This window comes from Odontesthes bonariensis, chromosome 15, assembly GCF_027942865.1.
Source record: "Odontesthes bonariensis isolate fOdoBon6 chromosome 15, fOdoBon6.hap1, whole genome shotgun sequence".
NCBI classification, from domain to species: Eukaryota; Metazoa; Chordata; class Actinopteri; order Atheriniformes; family Atherinopsidae; genus Odontesthes; species Odontesthes bonariensis.
Window position 1 is genome coordinate 9752398 of NC_134520.1, and position 25886 is coordinate 9778283.

Genomic DNA, 25886 nt, shown 5'->3' on the forward strand with positions numbered 1-25886 from the left:
TACTGTTACGAGGATGGTCAATGTATGTAATGAAGTTCCCTCAAAGTCTGCATTATCATTTGAGAGGGTATGCCTTTTAAATTGAAGAGTCAAGGTTCAAGTAGATTCAAGTATAGCAATTGAAAGGATCCAAAATAAATCTCTGGAGCAGCTGTGAGAGCACAGAGCCGGCAGGTGATGAATGCCACGTTGAGGATGTGGGGAAAGCTCCTCCTCACCTTGTGATGCATCGGACATATTTCCTTTGTTTCTCAGGTCAGAAACTTTTGTAGACCTTTGCCCCCAAAACACACCCAGGTCAGTTTATTTGAATAATCAAAAGTGGCAGAGTTGGTGTCCTGGTTGCATCACCACTCTGGACATGACAACTTGTTATGTCACCCCCCACACAATCAGAACTGCCCACTGCCATTTGTCATTACTCAAGACAGATCATGACTTTTAATGCATTCTAAATATGTTGATGTTACAATTTAGCCATTTGTGTTCATTTGTTGCTGTGAACATTGGCTTCATTTTTATTATTTGACCATTTAGTTGAACATGTGCTGTAAACGCGCACTTCTATCCTAAAATATACTGTAAACTAACACACACACACACACACACACACCTCTGCTCTTTGTGATGGTCAGCCTTGTTTTCGCTCAACATCCTTTTAAAGATTAAAATGGAATCCAGTTTCACTGGAACCATTTATAGAGCCCTTCATAAGCTCCCAGGTTGATGAGAACAGACACCTTCTACCATCATAGTTGTTTATTACTATTTAATTTACTTCAACATAATCATCCTCAGATCTGGTATCATATAAAACAGTTTATGAAAGAGTCCATCCACACAGCTGTGGGTAAAGAAGCTGCCTGGCAGCAAAGTCATCAAACTTCAGGGATCAGTGCCGTCACACCCTCTGACGACATCCTCAGTGTTCACCATCCCCACTTTATGAGTTCTGGTCATCTTTGGCACAGCTGCTTGCACCCTTCCCAACACTCCTCCCTCATTCCGGGTCCTGTGGCAGCTGATGGTTCCATGTTGGAACAGATTTTGCAGTTATAGCCTCCATACTCTTCATCCCCGACAGCCAACTTGATGAGCACTGTTGTATTGTAACAAATAAATGCCTGACAGATGTCTTTCATCTCGGGTGCTTTTTAGCAGTCCAGTAGAAGGCCGGCTCAGACTAGTTCTGTGGGAGCACGATGGGGTAGATCTGGCTGTAGTGGTTGACAAAGTGGACCTCCAGGCCCTCGGTGATATACTCTGCCAGGTCAGAGAAGTCCTTCCTGTTCTCAGCTGGAAAAATGATGCAGGTCACACCAGCACGACGAGCCTGTCAGACACAACAACATGACTGATGGAACTGAAGATTATCCATCATCAAGACATTTGTCAGAGGGATTGTACTACCTAGAAATGTGATCACATTACATCACAGCACTTCTGTGGTCCCCTGCTGTACGTTTCATTTCCTCTGACCCACATGAACAGCTGGGATGTCGGCCGTTCAATACAGCACCAGTTAAAGGTGCAATCTGTAATCTGGTCCCTGTGTCTCACACAGGCACACAGCGGCTACACAGCGGCTGCACGAGATGCTAAATCTTTTCTACAGCTTACAGACAGAGGAGCAGCTAGTGTTTGTATTGACCGTCATCAGGTTACAGCATAGAAATCAATGCATTTAAGAATGGCCTTAACAAAGGGATGCTCCGTTTTCCTCTCACTCCCCTCATGCTGCATCTTCGTGCCTATTGGTCTGAGTGAGGGCTCAGGCCAGTACTAGCTGCTAAGCACGCGAATGTCTGTAGATATGTTAGGAGGGCAGAAGAAAAAGCTGAAGTTCTTTTCTCAATTGGAGAGAGAGAAATGATATTTCTGTATTTTGTGGTGTTTGTGCCTTCTGCCACAGCTGACCATACCTGCCATCAACTAGGTCAATCAAAAGGTATCACAGCAACAAAAGACAGAATGTGAAGAAACAACAATACCATTATGCCAGAACTTTCTGCTGATGGTTTCAGTTGATTCTTCTTAAAGTGTCCATCTGCTGGCTGTGTGCAGCTGCTCTGCTGGCAGTGCTGCTGAAGCTGTGATGTCGCACTGCTGCAGGCAGTCCCACTTTAACACATACACTCACACCCAAGTGCCATAATTGCAGCACAAAGGCGACTACATGATTTGTGGTGATGCAAAACCCGTTGCAGCCTACTGGAGACAACATTCCAAATAATCTGGTGGAATAAAAAGATCCACCCCATGACATTGTGAAGTTTTACAGATCAGTAGCATTAATTTGGTCCCCACTGGCATCTCTGATAAACTGTGCCCCGAGCCTTGACTCCCAGGCGTTTGTCTCTGTCAGACCTTTAAAGCTCGATGTGAAGACTCTCAAACAATAATCAGGTTTAAGGGGGCTGTTTCACACATTGCCTCTGGTCTGAGTGGGTTAAGACTGTGTCCCTGCACAGTGCAGCAGAAAATGTTCCTAATTCAGTGACCTTCATGTAGTGTTCTTATATTGTAGTAAAGGTGTTTCCTTTTATTGTGCGTTTTTCTGTCTTAGGTTTCAGTGAGGGTGGAGTTCTGACATGAAAGTGAGAGAAGTGATCGACCTGCAGCGCATGTCTGCAGGCTGGACCTGAACCCGGCTGGCTACAGCCAGGACTTCAGCCCGTTTGTGGGGCACGCTCTGTGAGCTACAGAGGCAGCTCATGTCTCTAAAAATGTTTCTTTCTAAGGTTTGTGGGCACTCGTGGCCTTTATTTGAACAAAGGTGGACAGGAAAGGGGCAGAGAAAGTGGGGGAAGAGATGCAGAAAAGGGCCCCAGGCTGGGACTCCAACCCAGAAACTACAGCCCGTGTATATGGGATGGCACCTTAACCTTAACTTGGACAGCCGTGTGCCCTGAAAGTCGTGAAATAAGAGCACCACCTGTTGTCTTGCCTGGCCTACCAGTGGAATTCTGAACCGAGCCTCACTGTTTTCTCTTTTTTCATGTTTTCCCTCCACAGAACAGCGTCATCAGCCTCATCCATGTGAAACTCTGCAGTCCTGAAGATAATCCTGTCATCCACTCTGCTACATGAACACATCATGCATTAACTACATTTCCAGTGATTGTGTGTGTGTGTGTGTGTGTGTGTGTGTGTGTGTGTGTGTGTGCTGCACATACAGCGATAGTTTTCTCTTTGATCCCTCCTACTGGCAGGATTTTGCCTGTTAGCGACACCTCCCCAGTCATGGCTACATTCTGACGCACAGGCCGGTTGGTTGCCAGGGACAACAGTGCTGTGACAATAGTGCAGCCAGCACTGGGCCCATCCTTGGGAGTTGCCCCCTAAGACAGACAGACAGACAGGTGGACAGCAATGAGCATTGTTGCCAGTTTGATACTATTTTCAATTGCATGGATGTTAGCGTTAAGCACAGCAACACAATATTTATGCTCTGATGGAGTTGATAAATAGAAAGTACAAAAAAGTTGATCATCACGGTTACCTCAGGGACGTGCAGATGCAGGTGGGAGTTGACCAGGAAGTTATTTTCTGGTTCCTGGCTCATGAGGAAGGCTCTGGCAAAGGTGGAAGCAATCTTTGCACTTTCCTTCATAACATCCCCGAGCTGCCCTGCAGAGAAGCACCCACATCTTCAACACGGGACCCCATCTGACACAAGCTGAAACTATGTTGTCACATAAGCATTTACACAGCAGCACCTCTGTGTGCTTTTCAGTGACCGCATCCCGCATAAGGAACTGAAGCCTCTGTTCATCCTGCAGCTTGTTGTCAGTGTATGTGTGAAATACAGCAGTGGCTGGCAAAGCCATGTGGTCCCCCGAATACGGACTAAATACTGACTAACAAAGTGACAGGCTGCACAACAATATACAGCACAAAGATCCAAAACTGAGGGACCTGTACTTTACCATATTTTGTCTCCACTATCTACTAAACTACATCTCAGGGGAGATATTTATCAACTTTAAAAAAAGAAAATATGTCCTAAATTCAACCGCTACAGACCACCACCTTCTCCCCCTGTACGATGTGAACATGACCCACGGAGTGGTGTTTGGACAGTGTTTAATGACACTCCACCCCAACTGACCTGTGACCTCAAGTGACCCTTCTCCTTTAGCTTCTGCTGTTCCAGAAGGCCGACGGAGCGACGTCTCGATGAACAGCGTGGAGCCACCTGCACAGCGGACAAACATGAGGCACACCGTCAGACCGGAGCTTTTCCGTGGCCACTCAGGTCTGAGTGCTGTCGTGCACGCCTCTCTTACCCATAGCAGTCCACGCCAGTCCCATGACCACTCCTGGTGGGGTCACATCATACATGCGATCTACGGTGAAAATGGGTTTACCCACATACTCCTGAAGGTTGTCAGGGGAAACGCTCACTGATGTCTGTTCTCCACTCACAATACAGAATGCCACTTTACGAAACACCTGCCGGACAGATGAGGAGCAGAATGAAAGTGAGGATGTGCTTTTTGGAGGCAGAATGAAGTCTCTCTGTGGTCGTCTGGTTTCTACACCAGCAGGCAGTTTGCTGTTGCTCCTCCAGAGCGCTACACTGGTTCTTACAAACGGACTTTCTGCTGATGAAGGGCACAGTTGTTGTTGAGAGAAGCATCATAAGTGGGAGAGAGTTTTTCACCTTTTCTATTTGTTTCTGCAGGTTCCTGACCCCGGACTCCCTGCAGTACTGCCTGATGAGCAGACTGAGCGCGTCAGCTGAGATGGAGGCTTTTTCCTCCGTCAGGCCGCAGAGTGAGCGGAGCTGGGGGACCAAGTACCGCTTCACAAAAACACAAACATGGGAACGCATTAAAAAAACTAATAATTTCACTTCTTAAAATCCTGAGAACAAGTCTTTCCATTTGCAGCACTTGTTCTGTTAGCACTGCTTGTGGCAAATGTCATATTTAAATATATAATATCCAAAGAATTTTGCTCCCAACACAGGAACTTTGAATATGGATTTGAAATAGCTTCTTTTTTTTACAATCTGTAAGTACCAAGTAAAGAAGAAAATTAAAATGATCTAATGTGATACAAGAATAATTTGTACATCGTGTACTTCTTTTCCAGGCTGACAGTGTAGAGGCTGACTTTGTGGTTACCTCGGCGATGGCCAGTTTCTCCTGGGCCACATATCCAGAAACATTGATCATTTCCATTCTGTCTCGGAGGGGCTCAGGGATGGTGTCAGTCACGTTGGCCGTGCAGATAAACAAAACCTGTGTTGGAGCACATAGAAGAAAGGCCCTGATGCAACTCCATGTCACAGGTTCATACTGAGCTGAACAGACAAAGTCTCTCCTCTAACCTTGGACAGATCCACTGGAACATCCAGGTAGTGATCAAGGAAGTTCGCGTTCTGCTCAGGATCCAGAAGCTCCAGCAGTGCAGATGATGGATCTCCCTGGTAACCACGGCCTATCTTATCCACCTGGAGATGACAGGTTGAAGGAAGACACATTATCAGGAAGATCTTAAAGTACTTTAGGTATGCAGAACCAAAGTTCCCTCTGTGGGTGACCTTAGGATTTATATCAATGTTGGCTGAAGTCAGAAAGACATAATTTGTGTAACTGTTCTATTTAAGATGTGTACATGTATGGAAAGACTTGCTGATTGCTCATTGGAAAGGAACGTCTTCTTTCTACAGCAACGAGCTTCCGCTCCCTGCAGGTTCGGACGGCACCAGAACCACTGATATTCCGTAACCAGATGTGGATGAAGATTCTCAGCCATCAGGTCATGGTAATAATAAGAGCTTGAAAAAGGGCAACTGGACTCCTTTTTGGAGAGTTTTACCTCTCATCTGAAAGGCTTCTTCAGTTCTGAACTAGATGCTGGGGAGTAGCAGCGTATTAGCAGGGAGGGTCGTTACAAAGAAACTGAAGACTTGGGGAAAGACTCCTCCGTCACCTTGGCAGAGGTAGTTAAAACGCTTCCTGTCAGCGGGACAGAGGGCTGGAATGAGATGAGACTCCCCCTGAGATACTGAAGGCTCTGGACACTGTGGGGTTGTCTTGACTGACACTCCTCTGGGACAAGAAGGTTCCAACTCCAGGGGATCCCACTGCTCAGCCTCCCCAGGAGAGTTTACTCCAGGGTGTTGAAGAGGAGGCTGTGACTGGTTGTCTAACTCTGATTCAGGAGGAGCAACGTGGTTTCCTCCCAGGAACAGGGGAGCAGATCTGTAGCCTGGCAGTTACTTTTGTGAGCAGCTCGGTTCCCGTAGAACCAAAGTAAGAGCTGCGTCTGCATTCTTGGCACAAAGTGGAGCTTCTTTACAGAGCGTGTTAAGACTCTTCCAGGGCTCAATCCTGGTTTCCATGGACACGATCTGGAGGTGTGGTCAGGGAGAGGAGGGCCTCTGGTTTGGGAACCTGGGTTTTTGCAGCTTATGTGGTTCTGTTGGCTTCAGCTGCACTGGAGCGGTTCACAGCCGAGTGTGAAGCACCTGGGATGAAAGTCGGCTTTTCCAAATCCGACGCCGTGGTTCTCAAACAGAAAAAGGTGGAGCGCTCCCTCCGGGTCGGGGATGAGTCTCTGGGTGTCAGTGATGGTGAGTTGGAGTCAGAGATGGACAGACGGATCGGGGCTTCATCAGTAGTAATGAGGGCGCTGCTCCGCTCCGTTGTGCTGAGGAGGGAGCAGAGCCTGAAGGAGAAGCTTTCAGTTCACTGCTCCATCTTTGTTCTGTGCTCACAGGTCTGGGTGGTGACCCAAAGAATGAGGTCGTAGATACAAGCGGCTGAAATGAGTTTCCTTCAGAGGGGGGCTGACATTTGTTTTGATTCAGTGCTTTATAAATAAAGTTGAACTGAACTGAATCTAGTCTGGGGACCCCCCGGGACCCCCCAGGAGGAGCTGGAGAGGGATGCCTGGGTTTCTCTTCTGAATGGGTTACCTCTGCATGAGCGTGCCTGTACAGAACTCATTTTTGGGATGCAGGTTAAAGGTTGGTGACTTTCATATCACACCATTCTCAGAGTTCCAGTTTATATTAAAGATTCCCATCAGCTGAATTCCTGTGAGCCCGAGTTACTCTCATGAGCCCCTTTCAGTAATTCAAGCTGCGAGTCTGAACTCTCAGCCCATCTGTATGACCGAAATGAAAATTCCATGTTTTACATTCAGCCAAAAGAACTAGGGCTGCACGGTGGTGTGGTGGTTAGCACCGTCCCCCCACAGCAGGAGGGCTCCTGGTTCCAATCTTATCTGGTTCCTTCATGTGGGGATTCTCTGGCTTCCTCCCACCGCCCAAAAACATGCATGTCAGGTGGATGGGTGATTGTAAACAGACCTCTGGAGTGAGTGGGATTGTTTGTCAGGAACTTTGTGCAGTGTTACATCCCACCAAAGCCCTTGTGTTTACAGCGGTCACCAACAAACACATGGGCACACCTCCTCCACTACACATCCAGCTGTGATATAGAAGCAGCACCATCACACTGACCTCATCTATCAGCACCAGAGGGTTCTCCGTCTTGGTTTTCTTCAGACACTGGATGATCTTCCCAGGCATGGCTCCAACATATGTCCTCCTGGTGATGCACAAATGACATTATCTCATAGTTCCTGCAACTGTAACATTGGCTGCAGGACATCAGCTGCTGATACTTTTATTATCAGCATATCAAATATGAATTCATCCCCATCAGCAGAAGATAAGATCTGATAATGCAGAGCCCTGAGAGCCGATGGAAAACAACTACACACACACACACACACACACACACACACACACACACACACACACACACACACACACACACACACACACACACACACACTCTGTAGGAACTGAATTTAACCATGAAGCCAGCTTCACCGTGAGGCTTAAAACAGAGTTTTACAGACTCAGAGACCAACCAGCCTAATGGTTCTGTCTTTTTAATGCTTGTGTGTGTGTGTGTGTGTGTGTGTCTGTTCATTTCTGGCGGCTGTAGCACAGGAGGAAGAGTGGTTGTCATTCAGTTGGTGGATCTCTAACTATCCCCGGGCTAGTTCCTGAACACCATGCTGACCCCCAGTGTGTTCATCACTTGCAACTTGCTTTGAATAAAAGTGTCTAAATGAACGTTGTCATAATAACTGTTAAGACATTAATAAAATGTTTGAACAATGCAAACATAGATGTTCTAAATGGGTAAAAAGTGTCTGATGTGTGTAAGAACAAGTTCAACTCTAAAACCTGTTGTCTACACTCAGGCAGCTGGGGGGGGGGGTCTGTGCGGATGCCCTGAGGACCACTCCTCTGTGGGTTCTTCCTGCATGATATTATCGTGGTATCCCACTTTTCCAATTCGAACATAACTAATTATCTCCCATTAAAAACAAAGACTCAGTTAACTCTAGTATCAACCTGAGCAATCTAGGTTTCATCCCATCTGCTGGCAGAATCTTTCTCACTCATGTTGAGGAGCACTTGTGCAGCTCTGTAAATGGGATCTACGGGGAAAGCAATTCAAAGGTGACACAGAAGTGGGGTAAATAATGGCTGAGCAGACTTCCAGACCTGTGGCCCTTGATCTCAGCAACGTCGGTCATGCCTCCCACGCTGAACCTGAAGTACTGCCTGTTAAGCGCACTGGCTATGGAGCGGGCGATGGAGGTCTTTCCTACACCTGGCGGGCCATAGAAACACAGGATCTTCCCCTGGGTGGACGAACGGAGCTGGCTCACTGCTATGAACTCCTGCACAGACACACGAGGGCGCAGGGTTCACGTTACCTCCTGTGAATAACTTCCCCTTCTCTAAAACAATGTTGGTGCGTCTGCATTCTTGCTGACCAATATGCGTTTTTTAACATCATCCATTCCATAATGGTCCTCTTCCAGAACTTCTCTGGCTCGACCCAGTGACAGGTTTTCTTCACTGTTGGTGCCCCATGGCATGCTGGTCAGCCAGTCCAGGTAGTTCCGGGTTACACTGAAACGCACAAAGCCCAGAACAGAATGAGTGGTTGTGCTGGCTGCATGTCCCTCCCCTGGAGCCATCTTTACAGCCTCTCTTTGGTCACATCAGATCCTGGATGTTGCCTTACACATGACAGCGAGATGCTCAGTAACATCAACATGTCTACAGCCTATTTGTAAGCTGAAAAGTAAAACAATTAGCTGATCGGTAATGATAATAATAATTTACATTTTAAAATCTCCCCCCTTTTTTTTTTTTAAGTTGAGTTGACACATATAGAGAATCTACTTTTTCATTTCGTTGTCAAGACTCACCTGTGTTTTTTGTGCAATGACAGTAAAGAAAGTCTAAGTTTAATGCTTACAGATGGTTACGTATTAGAAGGAGAATTAGCTTATCGTTCCGGAGGCTCTGCCTACACCTCGACCAGAGTACGTGCTTTTTCTTATGGTTAGAATGGAAATGTTCATTGGTCGCATTGCTGTAATAACACAAAGACATTCACAGTAATTCTTTTTGGTACCATTTTCTCTGTATTTGCTGTGTAATGAGCGTACAGTAGCTCTCAGAAACTACTGAACATCCATCCAGAACCACAGCTACCCATTCATTCAAATGGATGGATGTGTCCAAAGGTTCTGATTCTAGTGTTCCACAAACAGCAGGTGACAACAACAACAAACACAAGATGCACGAGACCAACTTGAACTCTGATGAGTGGTTGTCCAGCAGGCCCAGCTTGTTAAGTTCTTCAGTGATGACATCCATTATGTGCTGAGGAACCGTTCTGTCTTTGAGTCTCTCTCGAAACTTCTCTTCAATGGCTTCTTTGTCATCTTTTTCCAGACCAAGCTCCTGAAGACGCACAGACACACGCACATTGTTACAACCTAAACTTAAAGCAGGAGAAACCCAATCCCTGCTCCTGGATCAAACGTTGCCTTTGTGGCCGTACTGCATGTGGTCTGTGCTAATCAGAGCGGACCTCTGCAGCAGAGTCTCTGCAGTCACATTGTTCAGGCCATCGTATTTATCTGAGCTTTTAACAGTCCGCAATCCTGGAAGAGCTCTGAGGTCAACAAATCAGTTTTTGCTGGAAGTGCCCAGGTCAGAATACAAACACTGGGGTGACCGAGGCTTTTCTGTCGCTGCCCCCAGGCTCTGGAATAAGCCCCCCGTCCAGCTGCGTCTTATTTCTGACCTGGGCCTCTTCAAATCTAGGCTAAAAACCTACTTATTTAGGATTGCTTTTAATACCCAGTAGTATGACGACACTTTTATCTTATTTGATTTTGTTGTATTTTATTTTATTGCTTTCACTGTTCTTTTATTTGTTTTTACTTATTCTTCTCTTTATTTATTACCTGCTGTAAAGCACTTTGGTACATCGTAAGGATTGTCTGTAAAGGGCTGTATAAATAAAGTACATTTCCATTGTGAGTAATGTAGGATCCTGACATGTTGAGGGCAGCATGGCGGAAAGCCTTACACAGAACTCTGATGAACATTGGCTCTGACATGCTGACTTGATGGAATAAGTTTCTGACATCAGAGGAAGAGTATGTATGATATATATCCTAACAGGAGACAACTGGATTTCTTCTCCTAGTTCTCGATGAAGTTTCAACTCTCATTCAAAAGGCTTCCTCTGTTCTGACCGAGCGGTGGAAGTTTCGGGCTTAGGGGCTCTTGTTGGGACATGTACACAAAGTTGTTGAGTTCCCGTGGCTCAGTTGTGATAAGAATGCCTGAAACTCCCAGCAGTTTGACTAGATCTGAGGAGGCCTTTTGGATGAGAGGACTGGCCGGCCAGATGACAGCTGAGTAGTGTGGAAGACGCAGTGGTGCGACATAAGAAAAAGCTGCTGGTCAGATTTCTTGAAGGGTTGTAACGTGTGATGCAAGCGCATAGTTTGAGAAGGCAGCTGTCCCGTCTTTGCTGACAGACAGGCAGATGACACGGGACCCGTGGTCTGCCATACCTTCTTAATGATCTTGAGCTGCTCCTGCAGCAGGTACTTCCTGTGGGTCTGCTTGATCTTCTCTTCCACCTGAGAACAGAGCAGAGAAGCCGATGCGTCACCGAGGCAGCGAGAACAGGCTGAGAAGGCTTGCGCGTGTGTGAGGACCCTCTCTGACCTCACGGCCGAGGCGCTGCTGCAGTTTACTCAGTTCATACTCCTTCTTCAGCAGGGACAGAGCCTTGTAGAGACGCTTTGGGATCTACCAGGACACAAAGCCAAAGGTTTCAGTTTGACAACTCAATGTTTTTTGGACTCAGAATTTGAAGTTGCACAGTAGAAAAACTTCCCCCGTTTTCTATGGTTGCTTCAAGTGTTTTTTTTTGCTTTTTAAAAAGAATGTAATGAAAAAAGCAAATGTGGAACATTACTGATGGTGAGTGATCAGCTGTTCCAGCTTGAATATCCCAGGTCAACACAACATGTCGGCTTCCCAGCTGCTCTTCATGTGAACAGATAAAACTGAGGCGATTTTTACACTGACAGAATGCTTCAGGATTACAAAGCTTGTGACGGAAATGATTAATCATGCTATTTCTTCTCCTTTATGTGCGCCACTGCCTTCTTTTACATTGCACTCTTTCTGTGACCTCTCTTATTACGACACTGACGGCGCCAGTTAGTGAGCAAGTTCACATGACTCTGGTTTGTCAAACCAAGGCTGGGCGTGTAAACATGTTAGTCTGACTGAAATCCAGTGTTGGTCAAGTTAATTGGAAAAAGTAATTAGTTACTGATTACTTCACCAAGAAAGTAATCTAGTTTCTTCACTGATTACTTATTTTCAAAAGTAATTAGTTACTTCGATAATTACTTTACTTAGTTACTTTTCAAAAACATGGTCCCAAACTGCAGGTTTACTTGTGGTTCCCAGAGTTTCTAAAAGTAGAATGGGAGGCAGAGCCTTCAGTTATCAGGCCCCTCTCTGTGGAATAAGCTGCCAGTAAATGTCCGGGAAGCAGACACCCTTTCCACTTTTAAGACCAGGCTTAAAACTTTCCTTTTTTATAAAGCTTATAGTTAGGGATGGCTCAGGTGATCCTGAAACATCCCATAGTTAAGCTGCAATAGACCTAGACTGCTGGGGGGCCTCATCTGTCACACCTTTCCTCACTTTACTCTCTTTTCCCCCTGTTTTATTTCTCAAATGATATTATGTAAATGTGACATTATTGTGGTCAGATGTTTTAGGTGTTTCCCTGTTCCAACAGATATCCTTTGAATGGTGTTACAGTGTTTCTTGTCCCCTCTTTTCTGTCTTCTCTAACCCCAGCTGGTGGAGGCGGATGGCCACCCTTCCTGAGTCTGGTTCTGCCAGAGGTTTCTTCCTGTTCAAAGGGAGTCGTTTCTCTCCACAGTCGCCTCAGGCACGCTCAGGACGGGAGATTGGACTGAAGACAAGTTTCGGTGCAATCTGTTGGTTTCCTTAGCTAGGAAACTGTTTTTCAATTGGCTCTACATGAATGAATTGGATTATTTTGAAAATAATTCTAATAACAATGAATTGAATTCCAATTGGCTTGAATTGGACTTTATTATTTAAGTGCCTTGAGATGACATTTGTTATAATTTGGTGCTATATAAATAAACTGAATTGAATGAGACACAACCTGAGTAGCTATAAAGCAATAGACCTTTCAGCCTAATTCTATTCTTTCTGCATATTCCACCATATAGAATTGAATCAAATGAAACAATCTCTTTTTCAAACCACCTGTCACTCTTCAGTCTGTTTTCACCTGCCTAGCAGGAGCGGGGCCGCCCGGTGGAATTGGGGTGGAATTTTTCGCTGTAGATAAAAAATTTCTTCCCACTTCCCAGAGTGTACAGCGGACGCTAATGGACACTTTTTACAGAGTCAAACTCAAAGTAATGTGGGTACTTCCAAGCATTAAACGCTGCATGGTCCTGCTCTCTCCTGCGCTCCGTGTTATCTCTTGTTGATCGACACGCACCGACGCGCTCATACGTGATCGTCATGAGACAAAATCAGGGTTTAGTAACGCAGTAACGCCACCTGCTTGTGGGAAAGTAACAGTAATCTAATTACTGTTTTTGCAATTGTAATCCTTTCCTTAAAAAAAAGTAATCGGATTACAGTAATGCGTTACTTCTAACTCTCTACTGTCCATCACTGCTGAAATCATACAAAAGGCAGCCTCCCTAAACTGGACTAACACCCAGATATTACAGTTGGGGATCCAATCCCTTCTGCATGCAAACACTCCACTACACTCAGGCGGTCCCAGCTGCTCTGTTCATGCTCCACAGTTCCATCTTTCTGCATCTTTTAGTAGAAACAGTAAAGTGGCAGTGTATATTAATCCAGCTGAACTCCCAATAAAGCCGCTCTCATTCACATATTTTTCCATTAAGACTACGTGTCAACTCACTTAAAGGGGAAGTTCGCCATTTTGCACATTAAGCCCTGTTTTTAGGTAGTCTGGGGTGAATTATAGATGTTCTGATCACAATTTGGACATTTGGTGCTGAACGGAGCATTTAGGTATCCACTGCTGCAGCCCACCCACCTTTGCATTGAGTCAATGACCACTCAAGCAAACAATCATAAAACGGCATTAAACTTTCGTTTGCAGAGACATGAAACTCACCGTGTGGTCTGTGGTGGACAGCGATACGTTGGCTTGAAAATCACCGCGAAATACGCTTCCAGAGAAGTTATATTACCATTATTGTCTGTCTTCATTGATTTGTATTGTACACAAATCAACGGAAAAATAGGTCCACCAAATGCTAAAACAACTGTTAGAAGGCACATTTCGCTGCGATTTTCGGGTCAATTTCGGGTCAATTTCGATAAATTGACCCGAAAATCACAGCGAAATGTGCCTTCTAACAGTTGTTTTAGCATTTGGTGGACCTATTTTTCCGGACACCGTTGAATAGCAGCAGCAAGACATCCAGCCACTAGGTGGCGATAGTGCGTTGTTTGTGTACAATACAAATCAATGAAGACAGACAATAATGGTAATATAACTTCTCTGGAAGCGTATTTCGCGGTGATTTTCGAGCCAACGTATCGCTGTCCACCACAGACCACACGGTGAGTTTCATGTCTCTGCAAACGAAAGTTTAATGCCGTTTTATGATTGTTTGCTTGAGTGGTCATTGACTCAATGCAAAGGTGGGTGGGCTGCAGCAGTGGATACCTAAATGCTCCGTTCAGCACCAAATGTCCAAATTGTGATCAGAACATCTATAATTCACCCCAGACTACCTAAAAACAGGGCTTAATGTGCAAAATGGCGAACTTCCCCTTTAAAGCATTTCCAGACTGTCGCTCTGCTCTAACAAAATCCTGATTTTTTTTATAAGCAAAAATCACCATTTAAGTCACTCAAAGACGACGTCTGTGCAGAGAATTCATTCCATGTACCATGATCTCCAACAGAGGAGGTTAGAAGCAGCAGAATGTCTTTGAGGACGCTGCTCCAGTTTGGTGGATGAGCTGAGCCGTAATCATAGCTCCACTCAACAGTGCATGTAACCGTGCTAAGAAAGAGATGGCTTTCATGGTGCTGTGTTTCTATGTTTCTGTCACCTCTTTCATGCATTTCATGCCTGCTTTTTCTGTTAATACAGTCTCTTTGATCATTATTGCTGTGTCCCTTACTCGGAGGAAGCAGGCATAAAAATAATGTTCACTAATGTGAAGTGTCAAACATCTCTGTGTACAATCACTTCTGAAATTTTCCCGTGAATCTCAAATAAATGAAAGGCTGGAAGTGACCAGGCCCATAAGCGTGCAGGTTGCTCACGTTGGTCTCCTCCAGGACGTCCTGCAGTTCATGCGACTCTGCTCCTGTTAGAGCTGCTCCCATGTCGCTGAGGTAGATGGGATTATCAACCACTCTCTGACCAGCCTGCATCATCTGAAGAACTGACTCTCTGACACACACACACACACACACACAAACACACACACAAACACACACACACAGTTATTTCTGTATTCCATCATGAGAACACTGAGACTGATTCAAACACAGACTTAAAAGTCATTCACAAGAACAGGGGAATCCTACTGGATGCTTATTCAGCTGCTGCCTTAAGTGATTATTTTAATATGTAGCAAGTGGGATTTGCTGTGAATGAACAGAACAATCAGAAGTCCCCCGTCGCCACCACACAGCCTCTTTTTCTACTGAACAGATGGATGGAGCCTTATGGAGTTTCTTGCAATCATTTTAGCTCGCATCGGTCTATCGGCTCTGTTGTGCTCATTAAAATATCATCATATGATTTGAGCAATGTGTCTCACTTTAACAGAAGCGTACTACAGTCAAGAACCTTGGAGTTATTTTTGACCAGAATTTATCATTTCACTCACATAGGTCAACAGATCAGTTTTTGCTGGAAGTGCCCAGGTCAGAATACAAACCCTGGGGGGACCGAGGCTTTTCCGTCGCTGCCCCCAGGCTCTGGAATAAGCCCCCCGTCGAGCTGCGCCTTATTTCTGACCTGGGCCTCTTCAAATCTAGGCTAAAAACCTACTTATTTAGGATTGCTTTTAATACCCAGTAGTATGATGACACTTTTATCTTATTTGATTTTGTTGTATTTTATTGCTTTCACTGTTCTTTTATTGTTTTTATTTGTTTTTACTTATTCTTCTCTTTATTTATTACCTGCTGTAAAGCACTTTGGTACATCGTAAGGATTGTCTGTAAAGGGCTGTATAAATAGACAATCCTTAAGTTGGGATAGGTGTAAAAAAACATGCAAAAGAAAAGGTAGGAGGTGCATAGTGCAGATCACAAATGGAATCCTATCCCTGAGCCAGAAGTCTGTGTTGTGTAAAGTGGAAGGACTGACCTGTAGAGAGGATTGAGTGCAATGATGTCCCTGATGGTCTTCACTATCTCTGCTGTCAGGGCCTGCACAGTTACACAGTTACACAGTTACTCTGTTCAGCACAGTTACACAGTTACACAGTTACTCTGTTCAGCACAGTTACACAGTTACTCTGTTCAGCACAGTTACTCTGTTCAGCACAGTTACACAGTTACACAGTTACTCTGTTCAGCACAGTTACACAGTTACTCTGTTCAGCACAGTTACACAGTTACTCTGTTCAGCACAGTTACTCTGTTCAGCACAGTTACACAGTTACTCTGTTCAGCACAGTTACTCTGTTCAGCACAGTTACACAGTTACTCTGTTCAGCACAGTTACACAGTTACACAGTTACTCTGTTCAGCACAGTTACTCTGTTACACAGTTACTCTGTTCAGCACAGTTACTCTGTTCAGCACAGTTACTCTGTTACTCTGTTGCTCTGTTCTGCACAGTTACTCTGTTCAGCACAGTTACACAGTTACTCTGTTCAGCACAGTTACTCTGTTACTCTGTTCAGCACAGTTACTCTGTTACTCTGTTCAGCACAGTTACTCTGTTCAGCACAGTTACACAGTTACTCTGTTCAGCACAGTTACTCTGTTACTCTGTTCAGCACAGTTACTCTGTTACTCTGTTCATCACAGTTACACAGTTACTCTGTTCAGCACAGTTACACAGTTACTCTGTTCAGCACAGTTACTCTGTTACTCTGTTCAGCACAGTTACTCTGTTACTCTGTTCAGCACAGTTACACTGTTACTCTGTTCAGCACAGTTACTCTGTTACTCTGTTCAGCACAGTTACTCTGTTACTCTGTTCAGCACAGTTACTCTGTTACTCTGTTCAGCACAGTTACTCTGTTACTCTGTTCAGCACAGTTACACTGTTACTCTGTTCAGCACAGTTACTCTGTTACTCTGTTCAGCACAGTTACTCTGTTACTCTGTTCAGCACAGTTACTCTGTTACTCTGTTCAGCACAGTTACTCTGTTACTCTGTTCAGCACAGTTACACAGTTACTCCGTTACTCTGTTACTGTGTTCAGCACGGTGCCTCTGCAGCGGCTCTCAGCGTTCACTTTTCTGACACGCTCTGCTGTGAAGTGCATCGTCATGTGTGGTGAGTACCTTGACCTCCTCGCTGACAGTGAACTGTTCGTGCTGCACATTGTCCACTTCCACCATCAAGATGTTAGAGGAGGGTAAAGGCTGAAGCTCTGGACTAAGGTCTGCCTCTGAAATCTGAGCAACACAGTAAAAATCAGTCAATTCATAAAATTCACACGATCAAACAGTTCATTCTCCAACCATCACTTCCTGTGATGATGAGCTGAAGCGGAGCAGACGCACGCGTCTGGGGAGCTGATCTGCAACCTCACCGCTGTCTTTGTTACCATCACAGCTGCTACTTTGTGCTGCGTCCAGATATTCTGTCAGTTAGTCAGTGGTGATTAGTTACACATTGCTGTGCCCACACACATGCATCACGTGAGCGCAGATGAAATGAAAAGATCAAAAGAATAAAAGAGACTTTTGGCACACAGGATCTCTCTAAGACACAGAAAAGAGGCTTCTTTGTTCCTGGGCGGGGACACACCTAAGCAGAACCCAAATCCAGTGTGTTGGCTCACCTCCAGCTAAAACAAGGGTTTCAAACCACTAGAAGTGAGGAGGACTGGCTGTGTGTCTGAGTGTTGATGGTGTTGATTCTGAGTCATCCAGGTCCTGGCAACTGGACTTCTTCTTGGTTCTTCCTCTCACCTGAAAGGCTTCTTCAGTTCTATGAATTTTTATCAACATATTGCCTTGAATTTGAGAAGAACACCCTCAAAATGGTGCAGGAGTATGAAAAGCTGTCAAGAAAGCTTGCAGACTACAGGAAGCACCTGCGATTTAATCTGAGATGCAGACAGCATAGAGTCGCCCTCATCAGTGTGCGGCTTAGCTCTAATATCAGAGCTCACAGAGCAGAACAGATACTGTTGAAGACTCAGAACCAGCTTCTTAACCAAAGAAGGTCCATTTGATGCACTCATTCACAAGATGGATCTGACTCACCGAAAGCTGCCCGCACTTCTACCCAAAACGATCAGAGGAGGTCTACATCTTCACAAAAAGGCACAGCTTTGGCAACATGAGAAGAGCGAGGAAATTCCAAACCATGCGGCTGTTTCTCGGAACACATCTGCATCTATCAGACAAGGACACGATGACACCACAGACATGGACACTCAGGACCACTGGGTGAAGAACTCATCAGATAGGGGCCTCAACGTCTGAAACTGTCCCAAAGTGAAACCATTGTGTCCTTTGATGTGACCTCACTATTTACCTGCATACCCATTTCAGCAGCAGTGGATGCTGTCAGGAAACGGCTGCAGCAAGATGACTCACTGAACGACAGAACCAACTTCACTCCTGATCACATCTGTGTCCTGTTGAACCTCTGCATCTCCACCACCTATTCCAAATAAATACAGCGACTGTTTCTACAGACAGAAGCTCGGCTGTGCCATGGGATCTCCGTTCTCCCCCACTGTGTCTAATCTTTATATGGAGGAAGTGGAAAGCAAAGCATTGAGCGTATACAAAGGCACCAAGCCACTGGTTCAGATATGCGGACGACACCTGGGACAAGATCAAAACCCAAGAAGTGGAGCTTTAACGGAGCACTTCGACTTAGTGAACAGCAACACCAGGTTCATGAGGGAGGTTACAAAAGATGGGATGGGAAGCTGGGATTTTTGGACTGCGCTGTACAATGAAGAGGACGGAAGTCTTAACACCGAGGTTTACAGGAAACCTACACATACTGACCAGAACCCGTAGCCTCACATCCTCCACTAGAACACAAACTGGCTGTCATCAGAACTCTACATCACCGGGCTGAGAGTGGCCCTACTAAGGCTGAGGGAAGACAGAAGGAACATCAGCACTCAGAGAAAGCTCTTCAAACCTGTGGATATCCAAACTGGGCCTTTGTCAAATCAAAAAAAACAAATGGACCAAACCACCCAGGTGGAGAAGCTAAGAAGAACAGGTGCAAACATACAAACTGTAATTCCATATGTGGCAGGAGTCCCAGAGAAACTGAGAAGGATCTTCTCCAAACTGGACAATCCAGTGCACTTCAAACCCAAGAACACCCTCAGGCAGAGACCGCTTCACCCTCAGACAGAGACCGCTTCACCCTCAGACAGAGACCGCTTCACCCTCAGACAGAGACTGCTTCACCCTCAGACAGAGACCGCTTCACCCTCAAACAGAGACCGCTTCACCCTCAGACAGAGACCGCTTCACCCTCAGACAGAGACTGCTTCACCCTCAGACAGAGACCGCTTCACCCTCAAACAGAGACGGCTTCACCCTCAGAGAGAGACCGCTTCACCCTCAGACAGAGACCGCTTCACCCTCAGACAGAGACTGCTTCACCCTCAGACAGAGAATGCTTCACCCTCAGTCAGAGAATGCTTCACCCTCAGAGAGAGACCGCTTCACCATCAGACAGAGACGGCTTCACCCTCAGAGAGAGACCGCTTCACCCTCAGACAGAGACTGCTTCACCCTCAGACAGAGACCGCTTCACCCTCAGACAGAGACCGCTTCACCCTCAAACAGAGACCGCTTCACCCTCAGAGAGAGACCGCTTCACCCTCAGACAGAGACCGCTTCACCCTCAGACAGAGACTGCTTCACCCTCAGACAGAGAATGCTTCACCCTCAGACAGAGACCGCTTCACCCTCAGTCAGAGAATGCTTCACCCTCAGACAGAGACCGCTTCACCCTCAGACAGAGACTGCTTCACCCTCAGACAGAGACCGCTTCACCCTCAGTCAGAGACCGCTTCACCCTCAGACAGAGACCGCTTCACCCTCAGACAGAGACCGCTTCACCCTCAGTCAGAGACCGCTTCACCCTCAGACAGAGAATGCTTCACCCTCAGACAGAGACCGCTTCACCCTCAGTCAGAGAATGCTTCACCCTCAGACAGAGACCGCTTCACCCTCAGTCAGAGACTGCTTCACCCTCAGACAGAGAATGCTTCACCCTCAGACAGAGACCGCTTCACCCTCAGTCAGAGAATGCTTCACCCTCAGACAGAGACCGCTTCACCCTCAGACAGAGACTGCTTCACCCTCAGACAGAGACCGCTTCACCCTCAGTCAGAGACCGCTTCACCCTCAGACAGAGACCGCTTCACCCTCAGACAGAGACCGCTTCACCCTCAGTCAGAGACCGCTTCACCCTCAGACAGAGAATGCTTCACCCTCAGACAGAGACCGCTTCACCCTCAGTCAGAGAATGCTTCACCCTCAGACAGAGACCGCTTCACCCTCAGACAGAGACCGCTTCACCCTCAGACAGAGACCGCTTCACCCTCAGACAGAGACTGCTTCACCCTCAGACAGAGAATGCTTCACCCGCAGACAGAGACCGCTTCACCCTCAGTCAGAGAATGCTTCACCCTCAGACAGAGACTGCTTCACCCTCAGACAGAGACCGCTTCACCCTCAGTCAGAGAATGCTTCACCCTCAGACAGAGACCGCTTCACCCTCAGACAGAGACTGCTTCACCCTCAGACAGAGACCGCTTCACCCTCAGACAGAGACCGCTTCACCCTCAGAGAGAGACCGCTTCACCCTCAGACAGAGACTGCTTCACCCTCAGACAGAGACCGCTTCACCCTCAGACAGAGACCGCTTCACCCTCAGAGAGAGACCGCTTCACCCTCAGACAGAGACCGCTTCACCCTCAGAGAGAGACCGCTTCACCCTCAGACAGAGACTGCTTCACCCTCAGTCAGAGAATGCTTCACCCTCAGACAGAGACTGCTTCACCCTCAGACAGAGACCGCTTCACCCTCAGTCAGAGACCGCTTCACCCTCAGACAGAGAATGCTTCACCCTCAGACAGAGACCGCTTCACCCTCGGTCAGAGAATGCTTCACCCTCAGACAGAGACCGCTTCACCCTCAGTCAGAGAATGCTTCACCCTCAGACAGAGACCGCTTCACCCTCAGACAGAGACCGCTTCACCCTCAGGACAAAACACCCACACTGAGTGGTGTCATGTATGCAGTGCAGCGCAGCGAGTAGTGCACGGACCTCTATACAGTAGAGACCAAACAGCAGCTCCATAGCACATGCCACTACACAGGAGAGCCAGCTCCTCAGGAATAGGCTCAGCAGTCCATCTGAAGGAGAAGGGACATTCTGAGGACAGTAATGTCCACATTCTGAACAGAGAAGACAGATGGTTTGAGAGAGGAGTCAAGGAAAGCATCTTTGTTAAACTGGAAAAAACCCTCTTTGAGCAGAGGAGGTGGTCTCAGGCACCACCTTCCCAGCACCTACATGCAGCTTCACAAACATTCACTCCCTGGATCCTGTGGAACTCGACCTTTCAGACAGGTAGACAATTCAGAGGTGATAATGACTCGAACAACACGTACACTGGTCAGGGGGTTCAGTGACACATGTGATTGTAACCCCCCTCTGCTCAGAAGATGATCCTCCCCACCAACTAGTTCAGAACTGAAAAAGCCTTTCAGATGAGAGGTCAAACGTCTTCAGGATCCCAGAAGAAGTCCAGTTGCCCTTATTCCAGCTCTGAGGGTCTGTTTGAGTTCTTCTCTCCACTGAGGAACATGATACAGACCTTGTCCTCGATCTGCTCGCTCAGAGAGCCTGGCAGGTCTTTGCGGCCGCGCTTGGATTTGCGTCTTGGTGAAGGCTTTTGCTGGGACTCTTGCTCAGGCTCTGACCACTCAGGGGACACTGATGTGACCTCAGCTTCACCCTCCACCTCCAACTGCCTGCTGATCCGGATCCTGACAGAGCAAAGTAGAAGAGTAGCACAGGTGTAAGCGAGGCAGGCGGCCTGTGCAGAGATCTCTGGTGAAAAGCTCACCACCACGTCTTTACCACCGAGCGGCAGAAGCGTAACTCACCTGCGGTGTCCCATGACGATCATCCTCAGCTTGTCTCCCAAATCTTGCATCTCGTGAATCTGAACAAAAGTCCCGGTGGAGTAGATGGCGTCTAGGTCCTCCACAACATCTGACTCATTACTGTAAGACACGGAAACCAAGCTTTACAGAAAAACTCACAGATGATGACCACAACAGGCAAGGCAACCTCTGAGCTCACTTCACTCAGTCTGGTGAGTATCACCATCCTGTTCTGTAAAGCAGATCCCATATATATAAAAAAAAAAAAAAATGTATTCTGCAGATAGCAGATCCAAAAAAAATCCAAAAAGCTTAAAATATTTACAACTTCTGGGAAGAGTCCTGGTAAAGCAACGCTGATCTCAGTGATGAGACAACTTCATTCTCTGCAAGTGAAACCTTTTCAGTGAAATGGGAGATCTACAACAGGAAGAGCAGGAAAGCAGTGACTTCTGGACTTACGTGTCATCTCTCTTCATAAAGACTCCAGCGTATGGCTGAGCCAGGCGGACCTTCCTCCTCAGGAGCTCCATCAACGCTTTGTTCTTTACCTAAGAGGAGGAGAAGGAAACATCCCAAACACAAATGCTCAAAAATGATCTGTTGTCACTCCTTTCATGGTTCAGTGAGCGTCAGAGAAAGGAGGCAGCAGTTTAGCAACAGAGAAAGGAGGCAGCAGTTTAACAACAGAGAAAGGAGGCAGCAGTTTAGCAACAGAGAAAGGAGGCAGCAGTTTAACAACAGAGAAAGGAGGCAGCAGTTTAGCAACAGAGAAAGGAGGCAGCAGTTTCGCAACAGAGAAAGGAGGTAGCAGTTTAACAACAGAGAAAGGAGGCAGCAGTTTAGCAACAGAGGCAGAGGTTGCAGAGGTAGTTGAAACGCTTCCTGTCAGCGGGACAGAGGGCTGGGAGGGCAGCCTCCCCAGGAGAGTTTACTCCAGGGTGTTGAAGAGGAGGCTGTGACTGGTTGTCTAACTCTGATTCAGGAGGAGCAACGTGGTTTCCTCCCAGGAACAGGGGAGCAGATCTGTAGCCTGGCAGTTACTTTTGTGAGCAGCTCGGTTCCCGTAGAACCAAAGTAAGAGCTGCGTCTGCATTCTTGGCACAAAGTGGAGCTTCTTTACAGAGCGTGTTAAGACTCTTTCAGGGCTCAATCCTGGTTTCCATGGACACGATCTGGAGGTGTGGTCAGGGAGAGGAGGGCCTTATGTTACTGCACAGGGAATGCATCCTGGCCTGACTTTCTGTCTAAAGGATTGCTGACCTGTGAGGCTGCAGCGTGTGAGCCTTCAGATGATTTATTTTACTCTCTCACCTCATTCTCTAACCTCTGTAACTCTGTGTACACAGCAGTGCTGCGCCTGGTCATGGCCTGACAGAGTGACAGAAGGCAACAGCTTATGAGCTGGGTGTATATTTTAGGTATCCAACATCACTGCTCCTGAGGATATTTTTCTTCAGGAAACACTACCCAGATCCGCCCTCTTAGGACATCACCTGTTTCGTCCTAGCTCCTTACGCACTTATTTGTTTCCTAAATTGTCTTCCCATTTGTCTAGGTACCTAACTTACTGCACTTATAATTTACTGCACTAGTTATGCTCTCAGCTGTTTGGTTTAGGAAGGAAATGCACTTATGATTTCTTGTGACCTGAAGTTCTTTTGCCTACCGATGTGGAACACACTTATTGTAATAAGTGGATAAGAGCGCCTGCAGAATGACCGTAATGTAATGTAATGTATTACTGGTCAGAGTCCAGTTTCAGAAAAACATATATCTGGGCGCTGTAACTGAAGAGAAACGGAGCAATGCATATTTTATGAAGGTTTTATAATGCATTGCAACATCCACAACAAAGTGTGTTCAGTCAGAGGATTCTTCAGCTTCAGCTTGAGACAAGGAACAGCTCATCCCTGTCAAATGACTCAATGCCTTTTAATGACTAACAACTGTTGCAGAGTCAGTCTCTTTGCTCGGATTAACCACGGATGTAATGTAGTCTCTGAATTCTATTAAATCGTTTTATAATAATAATAATCAAAGTGTTTTTATTGATTTTTCCATTCAAACAACAAACAACAAAACATCAACAACAAAACAACAGGACCCAAGATACACGCACAAATATCTGTCTCAACTACAGACAGACAACAACAAGACAAATCACCCCATACAAAACATCAAACATACCACCACCCATGTGGCCCAGACACTCTAAAATAAATAAACAAATAGAAAACAACAACAATAATACAATAATAATAAAAATAAAAAATAAATACATGGATTTTAAAACAATTTAAAGAAAAAAAAAGGGGGGGGGGGCTATGTTGGAGCAGAGGAGAGCTCCTGTTCAAAACAAAATGAGAAATAAAAGGCTGCCAGATCTTAGAGAATCTGTTTGTATTGCCCTGCAGCGTATATCTAAGGTGTTCTAATTTAAGGTGTGCCATCACCTCCTCCATCCAATGGTGGTGTTGCCTTTATCCAATTAAATGAGATCAATCTCCTGGCCAACAATGAAGAGAATGCAACTGCTTTCCCTTGAGTGATCGTTAGTTGTGCTTCTCCTGGTGCCACACCAAAGATGGCTGCCAGAGGGTCAGGCTCTACATTTTTCTTATAAATGGATGAGTAAGTTCTGAAACTTTCAGTCCAGAAGTCTTTCAGTCTGGGACAGGTCCAGAACATATGGCATATGTTAGCTGCCATCTGTTTACATCTAGGGCAAGTCGGATCAGCCCCCTGATAAATTCTCGCCAGTTTCTCCCTTGAAAAATGACGTCTGTGTAACACCTTGAACTGTATCAAACCGTGTCTAACACATACAGAAGACGAGTGTATTAGTTCGACTGCCTGTCCCCAGTCAAAGGTGTTTGCTTATGGGCAGAGGAGCACAGACCAGGGAGCGTAGAGCCACCGGACTAGATGCATGTCTTTCCATATGTACCCACACTGGGGTTTCATCATCATCATCTAACTGTGAGACCCAAAACAACAGCTTATGTATGTTAGCAGCCCAGTAGTAGTGCATATAGTTTGGCAGAGCTAAGCCCCCCTCTTCTCTCTGTCTCTCAAAAAACTCCCTTCTTATCCAAGGAACTGTTAAATAAAAGGTGGATGTATATTTATTTAACTCTTTAAAAAATGACTTAGGAATGAAAACTGGAATTGTCTGGAACAACTATGGAAACCGCTATTAAATCGTTTTTATTGTTGCTGTCCTGAACCTGCTCTCATGGACCCACTGCCTGCCTGACTGTCACTGGTTCTGTTGGAGATAACTCAACTAACGTGACGGAGAAACCATCAGTTTATCTCAGACTGAGCAGATCTGACATCTTTTAAATGAAAAAGCTGCAGAGAACCACTGCTGAGCTTCTGAAACCAAAGGAGAGACACGCATGAGGTCCCCGTGCCCTGCATCTGTGCTCGGTGTGAAGGACACGCCTGTCCTCGTGTCCTTGGAGCCAATGAAAACAGCGGAAACGTAACATTACATCATCCTCACCTCTATGATCTTTATGAAACGGGGGAACACCGGGTTCCTGCTAACAGCTATCAGCGGCACGTTGGGGAACACCTCCGGAACCATCATGGGGGTGAGCGCTGTCATCTGGGGTCCGGTGTAAGGTGCCCCCCCATCTCCGCCAGACTCTTCCCCCCCAGAGCTCGCGCTGTCCCCACCGTCCTCCCCAGAGAAGCCCGCACTGGCCCGGTTCCCGTACATCCTGCCCTGAACACCGAAGGAGCCGAAGGTCGATGGACACAGACCGCTGTTAGCGCCTGGAAGGGCCGCGACCCGCGCCCACCGGCGGGCTCCGGCGCTCCGCCGGCAGCCCGCTGTCATTGCCGCGATGCCTGAAGCGTTACATGTGTGGTGGGTGGTCGCGGGGCCGCTGGAGCTCCGTGGGGGCTGGAGCCGGGGCAGGGCTGAGCTGTGGGGGGAGTGAGGCGCGGCTCCGGGTCGGAACAAGTTCACAACAAGAGCTACATTTCTGTGGAGCTGTCTGGCAGCGCCGATCATCTTCACGGAGGAGGACATGTTGATCTGGAGCTTTCTCCCACAGCAGCACGTGACTGGCGCATCTTCCGTCGACGTTTGATGAT

At 46.6% G+C, this 25886-nt stretch overlaps 1 protein-coding gene across 1 annotated transcript; it reads right to left on the bottom strand.

Annotated features, from left to right (window-relative positions):
• Positions 1 to 741: 741 nt before the first annotated feature.
• Positions 742 to 25880, bottom strand: lonp1 (lon peptidase 1, mitochondrial). The gene is made up of 21 exons (XM_075484959.1): positions 25288 to 25880; positions 22239 to 22327; positions 21777 to 21896; positions 21485 to 21656; positions 16953 to 17066; positions 15802 to 15863; positions 14745 to 14874; positions 11084 to 11167; positions 10927 to 10995; positions 9648 to 9799; positions 8818 to 8956; positions 8543 to 8721; positions 7481 to 7568; positions 5339 to 5461; positions 5133 to 5249; positions 4667 to 4807; positions 4290 to 4455; positions 4112 to 4198; positions 3503 to 3630; positions 3177 to 3341; positions 742 to 1333 (listed from the first exon to the last, which is right to left on the bottom strand). Exons 1-21 carry the CDS (start codon positions 25819 to 25821, stop codon positions 1184 to 1186), a joined length of 3009 nt encoding a protein of 1002 aa, XP_075341074.1. The 5' UTR covers positions 25822 to 25880; the 3' UTR covers positions 742 to 1183.
• Between the last annotated feature and the right edge of the window lie 6 nt (positions 25881 to 25886).

Excerpts from the sequence above, each read along its gene's own strand:
- lonp1 (XM_075484959.1), bottom strand. The coding sequence starts at position 25,821 with ATGTCCTCCTCCGTGAAGATGATCGGCGCTGCCAGACAGCTCCACAGA. Across the intron at positions 22,328-25,287 it reads GTTTCATAAAGATCATAGAG|GTAAAGAACAAAGCGTTGAT; the intron begins GTGAGGATGATG and ends TCCTCCTCTTAG. Across the intron at positions 21,657-21,776 it reads ATCGTCATGGGACACCGCAG|GATCCGGATCAGCAGGCAGT; the intron begins GTGAGTTACGCT and ends TTGCTCTGTCAG.